Source organism: Acomys minous, assembly GCF_964271855.1.
Source record: "Acomys minous genome assembly, chromosome: 2".
In the NCBI taxonomy this organism is placed as follows: domain Eukaryota; kingdom Metazoa; phylum Chordata; class Mammalia; order Rodentia; family Muridae; genus Acomys; species Acomys minous.
Genome location: NC_140484.1, coordinates 38,841,727 through 38,853,970, shown reverse-complemented (window position 1 = coordinate 38,853,970; position 12,244 = coordinate 38,841,727). Strand labels below are relative to the sequence as shown.

Genomic DNA, 12,244 nt, shown 5'->3' with positions numbered 1-12,244 from the left:
TGATGATGGAGTGCTGGACTCATCTTATACTACAGAGAAAATATCTCTATGAAGTCACTGTTCAGATGATTAAGTCAGATGATTAAGGTGAGAAAAGGAAGAAATCAGCCTGTTTATTTGAGAAGCTCACTTGGAAACTACAGGTTTACTATCAAAACAGGAAACAGGCTCAAGCTGCTCCCCTTCCTGCCCTCTGTGGCGGACACAGAATTGAAGAAAGCCAATCAATTTTCTTGAAACAGCCATGAGAGTTAGGACAGAAATGCTGCTGCTGGCACAAAGGACATGGGTTGAAAATTTGATTAAGCTGGGTGTGGTAGCACACGACAGTACTCAAGGAGACAGAGGAAGGCAGATCTCTGTGGGTTCGAGGCCAGCCTGGTCTACACATTGAATCCAGGACAGCCAAGGCTACACTAAGAGGCTCTGTCTTGAAAAAAACAAAAGAGAGAAAAGAAGAAGAAAGAGTGAAAGAAAATTTCACTAGGGCTTGCTCAGCCAAAGACCCTAAGCTCATTTTTCTTTTCTTTTAGAATGTTGGGTGTGGGGAGGATGATTTCCACAGTAATTCCATGTATAAAATTATCTAATATTCTGAATTCTTAATAAAAAAAATCCAGCTACTTCAGGGGCCTCTGGCAGCAGACAGAGAGATGACTTCTAGGCTTCAGAATTGTGCTAAGAATCCCAGCCCTTTCATTTACTACCTGAAGAAGTGTGGGGAGATGGCAAAGCCTCAGAGGCCTTGGGCTCCCTGTCAGTAAGGCAGCAATGGTGAGATTCACCTTTCCTAAAATAAGGATTAGTTGTAAATAAATTATTTTCCAGTTGCTGAGCTATCACTCAGACTCTCTCCCCTGTTCTCCGTTCATTGCCTACATAGTTACCTGTACAACTGTTACCGTGCCTCTCATTTCTGTTTATTTGAGGATGCAGTGGATTCTGTCTCCTGACACAAATGGAAAAACGGGATATGGTTGATATTAGTCAAACTCTTCCCCTGACAAAGTCAAAATAAAATCTGCAAAGAAAACAAAGCCGACCAAGGTTCTCAAGCTTCAAGACCCATAAAACTTAAACATCTCATAAAGTAACAATATCAATGTCCTTGTAAGAATAATCATATTCAGTGAGCAATTTGCTAATTTTATTTCCCAAGGGTCCTTCAGTGAATCCTATTAAAGTCTGGCCACGCTTATTTATTTGGTTACTATAATAGAAAAGACCTTATTACCTTGCCCTAACCACAAATCCAGCCTTGTCTGATACAATAAACCTTGTGCTGCTGTTCTGTTTCCTAACTGCTGCTTGCCTTCTAAGCCAAACAGAAAGACAAATACCACATGTTCCCACTTATGTTCAATCTAATCAACCAAACACAAAGAGACAAGAAGTGGAATGAAGCTTCCAGACCATGGAGAAGGGAGGAGCTGGGTGGTGATGGGTAAAGGACACAAAGCCTCACTTGAGCAGTTGGAACATATATGACATTTTAAACCTATATTTATATCTATTGAGAAACATAGCAAGGAACTGAGTACTGTGTGTTTAAATATTATTAACATAGTAAATTTCAAATGTTCTCATTACAAATAATCATTAAATATCCAAAGTTCATGATAGGTTAACTAGCTTGATCTAATCATTCCATTCCATGTTAAAACATTGCAACATCACTTTGTACCCAAAAATGTATGCAACTGTGCTGTCAATGTGTAATAAGACAATGTGAATTAAAGTTAAAGAAACGCTATTGCAATTTCAATAAGGAATACTGGAGTAAAAAAGTTTAAGAGATGTTAAAGATGTGGAGGGGTATTATCCTTGTGTCCTACTGTGGATACATGCAATGTGCAACCACTCTGAACATCAGTAACTTGCTAAAAATTTAGGCACATGCTTACACAGCAACCCCACTCTGACTTATGTACTCAACAGAAGTAAAAGCATGTGTCCTCAAATAGCATTTAAGCAAATACTCACAGTAGCATTGTGGGAAATAACCAAACCACCGGGGACATGCATCGCCCACGAGTGAATAGATAAACCAAGGAAGTTAGAGCCCTGCAACGCAGTGTTCTTTCTCTGCAATGAATTATGATACGTGTGCAGCCTGAGTAAACTTAAAATGTAAGAAATGAAAGATACCAGACTACAAATACCAAGTGTCGTGTGATTGCACTTATTTCCTCAAAAATATTTTTTAGAAAAGGCAAAAACCATAGCAAAAGAAGTAGATGCCATAGTTGTGTGAGATTGGGAGGGGAGAGCTGGCCTGCAAAGAGGCACAAAAGAGCTCCATGGGAGGCGACAGAAATGCCTCAAAGCTTGCTTGTAGTTACTGCTGAATAGGTTTACTTTAAATGACCAAATCACACACGTACACTGGGCGAAGTAAATGATCTGTAAATTTTACCACCATAAGACTGAAAAGTTTGAAGTCTCAAGGTTAGAAGTGGCCTTTCAAAAACTATCTCCTAGAAAACTGAACCTTTCTCAAGCAGAATTAATCACATGTGGTGGCTTGGAAGAAAGTGCGCCCCCATAGCCTCTTATGTTTGAACACTTGGTCCCCAGCTGGTGGAAGATAATGTCGTATGGCCTTGTTGGGCAAGGTGTGCCACTGGGGGTGGACTTTGAGGTTTCAAAGGACTCACATTATTCCCAGTATACTCTCTCTGCATCCTGCTTGTAGATCAACATGTACAACCTCAGTTACCGCTGCCTATTTTCATGCCTTCGCTACACCATCATAGACTGTAGCCCTCTGGGAACATAAGTCCAATTAGACTCTTCTGTAAGTTACCTTAGTCGTAGTATCTCACCACAGCGATAGAACAGCAACTAAGGGACTCCACCTGAACCTCATAATGTTACTCTTGCTTCCACTGTGCTACAATGGGTGCACAGCACATCATGTACTAGCTGCCTATCTATCTTCCTCCTGTTAACATGAGGAGAGAGGGTCAAGATCCACATTGCGTATATTTTTGTAAGGCAAACTCACGCTTACATTCAATTACTAAATGTTGGCTTAAGTGAAATGTCCAGCTAGGGTGACTGGGGATTCAAAATGGCAGACTTACTACTGAGTCTAGGCTTCATGCTCTCTTAGCTGCTCTCTGTGTCCTCCTAGAGACTGGAACTCTGTCTGAAAATTCCTGTCTTCTCGTACTGAGCACATAAACTTATCGACTGATATTCAATGAGCTTTACAAGACTAAATGTCATCTAATTTATATATTTGAGGAAAAAATCTAGAAACAGTCAAACTATGGAGACCGGAAGCAGAGTTCATCAGAGCCATTACCAATTTGATGAGGACCGTATTAGGAGCTGAAAAGAATATGGAATAGCCATTTTGCCATCTCAGGGAGCCCAAAATATATTTGAACACATTTATAGACTATGACAAGGAAATCTAGGTTTTTAAATCTTTATAACAAATATGCAGATTTTTATTTTTATTTGCAATTTATCAAGAAAATTTTGATTGGATTATCAATTTCCTCAACTCTGCCTTGAAACTTTCTTATTTGCATGCTTCCAAACATCCTGATCTGGTCAGTATTTAAAAAAGAAATTCATAGAATTGCATCATCACAGACTTGAATCATACCCCAGAATGATTTTTCTTTTCTTTTTTTTGTTTGTTTTTCAAATATAGTTTATTAATTTATTCATATTACATCTCAATTGTTATCCCATCCCTTGTATCCTCCCAGTCCTCCCTCCCTCCTATATTCCCCTTACTCCTTTTCCCTATGACTGTGACTGAGAGGGACCTCTTCCCCCTGTATATGCTCATAGGGTATCAAGTCTCTTCTTGGTAGGCTGCTATCCTTCCTCTGAGTGCCACCAGGCCTCCCCATCCAGGGGACATGGTCAAATATGAGGCACCAGAGTTTGTGTGAAAGTCAGACCCCACTTTCCACTTCCTGGCTGAGCTCAGTGAGTGGTTTGGGCCCAGAGAACCTAGTTGGGCTAGGCCCACAGTTTGGGCTCAGAGACTCTAGCTGAGCTTGGTGTGCAGTCCCGGCCCTGAGACTTTGGCTGAACTCAGCACACAGTCAGTGGCCCAGACACCCTGGCTGAATTCAGAGCGTAGTTTAGGTCCCGAGCCCATAATGATTTTTCAGTGGGCTGGGATAAATATGTACCATAGTAATTAAATGTTCTAACTTGCTTTTTGTTGCTGTCATAAAACACTGATCAAAATCAACTTGAAGAAAATAATTTATTTCGACTGACAGGTTATATTTCATCCTCATGGAATGCCAGGGCAACACTCAAGGCAGGAACCTGGAGACCGGAACTAAAAAAGGCAGAAATTTATGAGCCTTGCTTACTGGCTTGCTTTACCTGGCTTGCTACCTTTTTAAAGTACCCCAAGCCCACCTAATCAGGAATGACACCACCCAAAGTGGACAGAGCCCTCCCACGTCAATCATAAATCACGAAAACGCCCCATAAGCATCCTCATAGGCTAATCTGATAGAAACCGTTCCTCCATTTATGTTCCCTCTTCCCAGATCTGTTACATTAACAACTGAAGGAAACTATGATGTTGAGTAAACTAATTTTAGTGCTATAATAGAATACTACTTATTTTAGTACTATGGTGAATTAGTACTTATTTTAGATTTACTTAGAATTTGATATTTTCAAATATGAATATTAACTTTATTTAGTAGTCACTATTAAGTACTATTGTGTAGGGATCTTGTGTAAAATTGTGAAAGACTTAATATGAATTTGAAAAATGAATTCCCAAAGAAGCCCATAAGATTTTTCAAAAAGCACATCTAAAAAAATATTTTTTTATTCATTTCCAAAGAAAGAAGAATATTTTATTTAAATCTTTGGGATTTGAGCTCATCTTTAGTCCATAGTCAGTATTCTTATTTAATCATATTATGACTTTGACACATACAGTCTTTTGTAAACAGGAGACAAGGACATCTCTCCCTTAAAACAGTCTACCAGCCCTGTAAGGCGGCATAGTGTCTCAGGAAAGCAACAACAGGGAAAAGCTGTTCACCTACAGACAGTTTATGTGGAGAAACTTACGTTGAAGTCGTACAGCACGCCGAAGTTGGCCGCAGACGCCTCTTCAGCTCTTGGGACTGTTTTCCTAGGTAAGCTGCCATATGGTAAGCCCCAGAGGTACTAGACAAAGCAAAAAGAGCAGTTAACAGAATCTGAGGCCCACATGTGATCACAAATGGTTTCGTTTAAAAACTCTCAGGAAAGCTTTTCATTCAGGCTCTGTGGGTCTCTATGTGGCGTCTCATTTTTCTGGGAATCCATTAAGTCCAGAATTAAGGACAAAGGAAATAAGGCCCCTGCACCCTGAGTTGACTGGACGAAGACCAAGCTGGCCAAGCACAGTCCCCAGAAGGTTCTTTGCTGAGGAGCCACATTTAGAAGAGAGGTATTTTAGGGGCACCACAGTGCTTATCAAAATGGTGCTGCCCACAGTTTCATAGGAGAGCTCCACTTCTGCGAGGAGATAGAAGGAACCATATAGGAGTTCCACTTCCGAGAGGTGATGGAAGGAGCGTCCATGGAAAGGGACTCTTGAAGCCTCAGAAGATGCAACCGTGTAATCAATCGGAGTGCGTCTACAGGAATCAACAACCCACATGTTGATGACTACGGCATCGGTGCCGTCTCCAGTTCAGGATTTCTGCCCTGAATCCGTGCTACGGACTAAGGAGAGATGCAGTGTAGTGAACAGCACGGGGGAGCAGTGGACTAGGAATTATACGCGTCAGAGGAAAGATCCATCATAAAGCATCCTCCAGCCCCCCCACAGCTAGCAAAAGCCGCTTCATGGGTGAAATGAACTTTTCCTCCTGCTGGGGGAGTCAGTGAGCACAGTCTAAAGTGAAGGCATAGGCTAACCAGCCAAAGGCTAGGACTTACTCCGGGCTGAGTCCTTCTGTAAAAAGGCAGTGGCTTAATGTTCCACTACAACCCTTTGGCAGCTTTTAACTTCCTAGTCTGAACAGAGTGAAGCGCTCTCTCCATGCGGTTTCACTCCAAAGTTGGAAGGCCCAGATGAATGAAGGTTAAGTACTGAGGTACTGAGCTTGTGGAGAGGCCGGCAAGCTCTGGGATGAAAGGGTTCAGGCAGCTCTGCAATGTGACTTCGTGGTCTGCAATGTGACCTCGTGGTTGGGAGACGCCTAGTCTTCTGGTGTTCCCGCTAACACATAGGGAGCTCATCCTCTTTTGCTCCTGATTCAGGAGTTAGGAATCATTGCTCAGGACCCAAGATGTCCTTCAGTATCTAACACACACCGGTGAACAGGGATCCGAAGGCGGAACACTCCAGCTCACTCCATCAGTGCACAGTGTGCTTTACATAATCGTGTGGAGTTCATACGAATTAACAGCAGCATTTCATTTCCTTTGCGTGGAGCTAGCGCAGCATGTGGGTCAGAGTCCCAGCCCTAGCTGCCTCTGAAGCTAAGGAGAGTAACAGTAGGCAGTGATGGAGTGCAGAGTGTAGACCGAGAAGCAAAAATAAAGGCTGGCTTCATTTGAACTAGGTGAAATACACACATTTGGCTACACTGCCTGCAACTTTTCACTTGGCAGAATCTATTGCCACTGTCATCTGAGCCAAACAGACCTAGACACTCCCCAGAATTGTCACGGGAATTATAAAACTAGCTAAAATGCAAAATCAAGGTGATAAAAAGAGGCGTGGGTCCTAGTTACCAAGTATAATAAATAACTTAGCAATCATCACTAAGTTACCTCACATCTAATGTGGGTGTTTGGGACATTTCAAATCTCCTCTACAATCTGTGTCATGAGCAGGCTAAGCTCAGAACACGGGATGTGAAGGTACTTGCTCTGAGGGAAGCCAGCATCTCTTTAGAGCAGGAAGGCAATATTATTCTACCTACCAAGACAGCTTATTATAAATGTGGGAGAATTTGTTGATTTTAAACAGGGTGACTATAACGTCATTCCTACACCCAGTTTAGGCCACTGATAATCTTGTATTAAACAACTTGTTTTTAAATACTGGTACATTGTACCACCCAGCCTTTGTAGGATAAGCACCCAAAGAAGTCTGAGCCACTTCCTGTGGCTGAAGCCTGCACACGCCATGGTGGTTTGGCCTCCACTCCCTCTTCCCTACATCAGCTCAGCAGTTTGTCTCTTCTTCAGGCTGAGCCCTCTATTTTTCTGACTTTGATCCTAACATTCCGTGGCTATGCACATAAGACAAATGAAACTTTATTTCAGGAAAATGCTACTTGTGATGTGTTCTCCCAGTTTAGAGAGCTAGAACTTTTGGTTGCGTGAAGAACAATTTTGAGAGCAAATTCAGAAAAGAAAAAAAAAAAATACTCAGTAGGTGTCTTAAGTCTTTCCACTGACCAGTAGTGCTTAACATTGGAGTACAAATCAGTATGATTCTGATTAAAGCCATGAATTTCCCCCACATAAAGAGCACACTTAGACATAAACACAACATGTTAGATGCAAGTCCATGAGGGTTATATAAGCTTGGAACAAGGATTAGGTCCCTTGGTTATGGATAATATTTTGAAAGCTTAGCTTATTATAAATCTTATCTCTTTTTTCTTTCTTTTTTTTTTTCTTTTCTTTTTTTTTTTTTTTTTTTCCCACACAGGGTTTCTCTGTGTAGCCTTGGCTGTCTTGAACTTGTTTTGTAAGACAGGGGTGGGGGCTGTGAATGGTGAATGGTGGGGGAGGGGGCAGTCATTTAAGACTTTTTTTCAGTATGCCTTACCTTACAAGCTGGAAGTTAGAGCTTACCTCTGGTAACATGATGAGGCTAAATGTCAGGATAAAGAGAACCATGTTAACGCCATACATCCACCTCAGGAACAGGAAGTATGAGGCCACTGAGGAGCCAAACTGACCTATTGCAAAGAAAATTAGAAAGCTGAAGGAAAGTCAAAACAATAGCAGTAACAACAACAACAACAATCCAATCTTATCTTGTTGGCCTTCCAAAGTACACGTGCATAGACCCACTGGAGAGATGATTCAGCAATTCATGAAGAACATTTCCCTCTCTACCAGAGGATGAGGAGCTCAGCTCCCAGCACCAACATCAGGCAACACACAGGCTCTGGGGAATCAGACATCAGACACCTTTTTCTGGCCAATCAATACACGCTTCTGCCCTGACCCAACACACACAAACACACACTGTACAGCCTTGGAGAGCCCGCATCAGTCCCTTTGAACCATGGTACTGCATGAATCTACCATAGGGACCAATGCTTTCCTTTAGCCCTCTGCCTTTGAAACTTTACTTTTAGGACAACCTTCCTGCAGGTAAGAGGAAGTTCTAACAGAGCTGACTGCAGATCCCAGCCTGTGCTTGCTAAGGTGAGGCTGACCGCGCCCCCGTAATGCCTGTCATTCTGAACCATGGTCCATTCTTCACTTCCTGTTTCATTTATTCCCCCACAACACAGGAGCAGGGTTTTGTTGGTTTTGGTTTTCTGATTTTTGATTTTTGTTTTGTTTTATTTTTTAAAGAAACTTGAAAATAGGTCAGTTTGGAAATGGGTGTGGAGGAAGGAATCCATGACTTCGATGTCGAAGAATTGGTGTTCACACTCATAAGAGAGCTTGGATTCACGGCACATTGAAAGCGTTATCTGTGACCTGCCCCTGCCACGGTGCTGCAGCCATGTTTGCACAACCCTAAAGCCGACCTGAGTCCCCCTCCCCCGGGGACACCTGATCATCTACTTGGCCTCCAGTGATTTCATACCATTGCACAGCCCTTATCTCTGTTCTCTGGTAACAACCATGTGAGGCTGCCCAGTCAGGCTCAGTAATCATGTTTTATTGACGTGGTCCTCATTTACTGGGGAGAAGAAGCAACTGCCTCTAGACAGCTGGGCTCTCTGTGCAAATGCATGCAAGGGCCTTCTGGTGTAGACGCTGAGCACAGCACATGCAATCTCCCTCCTGTTCTTCCTCTCTCCCTCTTTTCCTCCTCTTCTTCCCTCCTTCCTTCCTCCCCTCCCTTTATGGTGCCCAATCAGCGAGGCTCAAAGTAAGGTAAACTTTCTCTCCTCTTTTTAAATACTTTTTTCAGACAAAGATAAGGACCTCGCCAAAGAGTGTTACAGACTCCTCAACAATAACAACAAAAGGCTGAACTAAGAGACGAGTAGGTAAAAATTATGGGATATTCACAGTCCAACAGGGAAATGTTCTTGACAGTATTAAGTCATATGTTAAAAGACAGAGGTGTTAAAACTTCAAAAAAAATGTTTGACAAAATTTTATTAATTTTTTTTGTTACTAAAAAAGACACTAAATAAAATATTTCCTCCCTCTGAGAGATCAGACATGTTATTAAAACAATTAACATGAAAAATGCCAATGCTCTCTGCCAAAAACCAGTCAAACTAAGAAAAACCAAGACTATACAAGATTATGCCCCAGCCAACAGTAAGTCCAGGGTATAGGCTACACACCGTAGCTTTATAAAACAAAACAAAACATGAGGTAACAAATAAAAATTTTCATACTTTTCTTATAGTCAACAGGTTCACATTAGTTGTGACTACACAAAAAAAAAAAAAAAAAGAAAGAAAGAAAGAAAGAAAGAAATTTTTAAAAAAAGACCTCCTATAAAATAAACAAGCCTCTGGGGTTATCTCCTCAGTATTTAAAAAAATTAAATTAAATTAAAAACAGGAGTATAAATCAAAGTTTAGCAAAGATGGTAGCCTCCTTTACAAATGGGAAGATAAATAGTGAGATGAGGGGCAAGCCCTCAGCCCCAAAATAAAAAAATTAAAAAAAAAAACATTTAAAAAAAAAGTAGCTTAAATCCTCTTGCTCCTAAATTTAACACCTTAAATCTGCCAAGAACAACACCAAAAAACACAGGGTTAAATTCTACAATAAACAAAGATTATCTACTTTCTCTTTATGAGAAAGTACAGTTGGTAAGTAAAAATTATGACTAGGCCATTAAAAAAAAACTATACAAATAACCAAAGAAAAACCTCTAATAACCATAAAGATTAAAAAAATATACAAAAAATATTAAAGTATATACAGATAAAATTTCATAGATAAATAAAGAGCCTGTTTAAATTAATCAGTGGCCCCTAACACAAAAAAGATATAGACATTAAAACAACTTGTTAAAAAAAACAATTAAATACAAGACATATAAAATAATCAAACAGTCCATAAAATACTCCAGTGTTTGTTATTCTTTAAAAAGTCATAAGATGTTTTTACAAGATTTAAAAACTATAAATAAAACTATACATGACATGAGAGTCCTTCAACCTAGCCTCCCTTGTCCTGTAACTATTCCCAAAGACTATTATATAATTGTTATAAATATAAGAAACTGTTTTGTCACTATTAAATTACATCCTAAAGATACTCATAAATTTACATTTAACATACCTTCAGTTAACTTTCAAAGACCTTATCAAAGATATCAATAAAAAGCTTTGCTTCAAAAAATAAAAAATAGTCCTACTCTTTGTCAAAAAATTGTAAACCAAACATTAAAATCTGTTAAAAATAAATATAAAAAACTTTTATTTTCATTATATAGATGATATCCTTATAACAAAAAAAAAATTAACTAAATTCATTCTTAAAAATATGATTGAGTCTTTAACTCAGTATTAATTAGTTATTGCCCCTAACAAAATACAACATAATAAGCTAATCAGTTACTTTTTTAAAAACTAACTATAACAATTTTATTATATCACGAAAGTTACAACTTATGATTGATAAATTAAAAGCACTTAATGATTTTCAAAAATTATTAAAAAGTATAAATTAGATTAAACCCCATTTAAAATTACTACTAGACAATTACATCATTTGTTTAAAACTCTAAAAAAGATCCAGATCCAAGATCTCCCAGACAATTAACACAAAAAGCCTTACAACAACTAAAATTAATAAAACAAAAGATACAAGATGCCAAAATATAACAAATTAATTATACTAAGCCTTGGTCTCTTATTATATTAAAAACTAACTATATACCCACTGCTTGCCTCTGACAAGATAAAATCTTAAAGTAAATATATTTGCCTCATACACAAGTAAAAATGGTTTCTTCCTATCTGTATATATGTAGCCAATTAATTATAAAAAAAAAGATTAAGATCTAAAAAGCTATTTTAAAAATATAAAAAATATTCCTTATAATAAAAAAATACTCTTTTACAAACATGTGACAATAATGTCAAATAAAATTTCATATGGCTCAAAATCCTATATTATTTATTTTTTAAAAAACCAAACATTATTTTTCCTTCAAGAATAACAAAAGATCCTATAACAAAAGCCCTTTTGGCTTTTACTAATAGATCCTTAAGTAAAACTTCAACAGCATATCTTTTAATCGACACCTAAAAAGGGCCTAGTGTCTTATTCACCTCGAAAAAAAGATATACTTGTGTATTTCCACAAAATACAAAATCACCCATGTAAATATCAGACCAGCTGGTCCAACCTTTCAATCAAAAGGCTTTTGTCCAAAAAAAAAAAACAAAACAAAAAACAAAAAAAAAAAAAACAAAAAAAAAAGAAAGAGAAAAGAAAGAAAAAAATTTCAGAAAACAATATTACAAATAAAAAATAAAATCTTTTCATATATGTTGTTCTAAATGTATTCTTACTGATTGTATAGATATTTTTAAACATATCTCTTATTGTAATGATACTTTTAAAAAGGACCAAAATATGTTACACTGCCAGTAAATCTTTTTTAAATTCCCTGGCTTAATAATACAACTCTACAAACTTTTAAAAAGGTCAATAAACTCCTTAGGCCTAAGAGATTTGTTATAGTTCTCATCTTAAAAATTAGTGTCTTAAAGCTGGGCGTGGTGGCACACATCTTTAGTCCCAGCACTTGGGAGGCAGAGGCAGGCAGATCACTGTGAGTTCAAGGCCAGCATGGTCTACAAAGTGAGTCCAGGAGAGCCAAGGCTACACAGAGAAACCTTGTCTCAAAAAAAAAAATTAGTGCCTTAATAACTATTCTTACAATTTTTACAATGTCAACTGTTACATTAACTTCAAAAGTGCAAACTAGTCAAACTAATCATTTTGTTAATAACCTAAATAAAAATTTGTCTCAGGCTCTCACTAAACAACAAATTATAAATAAAAAGTTAAAAACAAAGATTAATGCTCTAAAAGATATGGTTTTGACACTCAAAAAAAAAAAAATCAAGGT

General features: G+C 38.4%; 1 protein-coding gene across 1 annotated transcript in view; it reads right to left on the bottom strand.

Moving 5' to 3' along the window:
- The window catches only part of TMC1 (transmembrane channel like 1), a gene marked incomplete at its 5' end in the record, with an annotated part of 116,399 nt that overhangs the window by 57,290 nt on the left and 46,865 nt on the right, over nucleotides 1–12,244 (bottom strand). Inside the window, 2 exons of the mRNA XM_084802364.1 lie at nucleotides 5,071–5,169; nucleotides 7,804–7,910. Of these exons, the coding sequence (XP_084658490.1) occupies nucleotides 5,071–5,169; nucleotides 7,804–7,910 (206 nt within the window). The remainder of the gene's footprint in view (nucleotides 1–5,070; nucleotides 5,170–7,803; nucleotides 7,911–12,244) is intronic.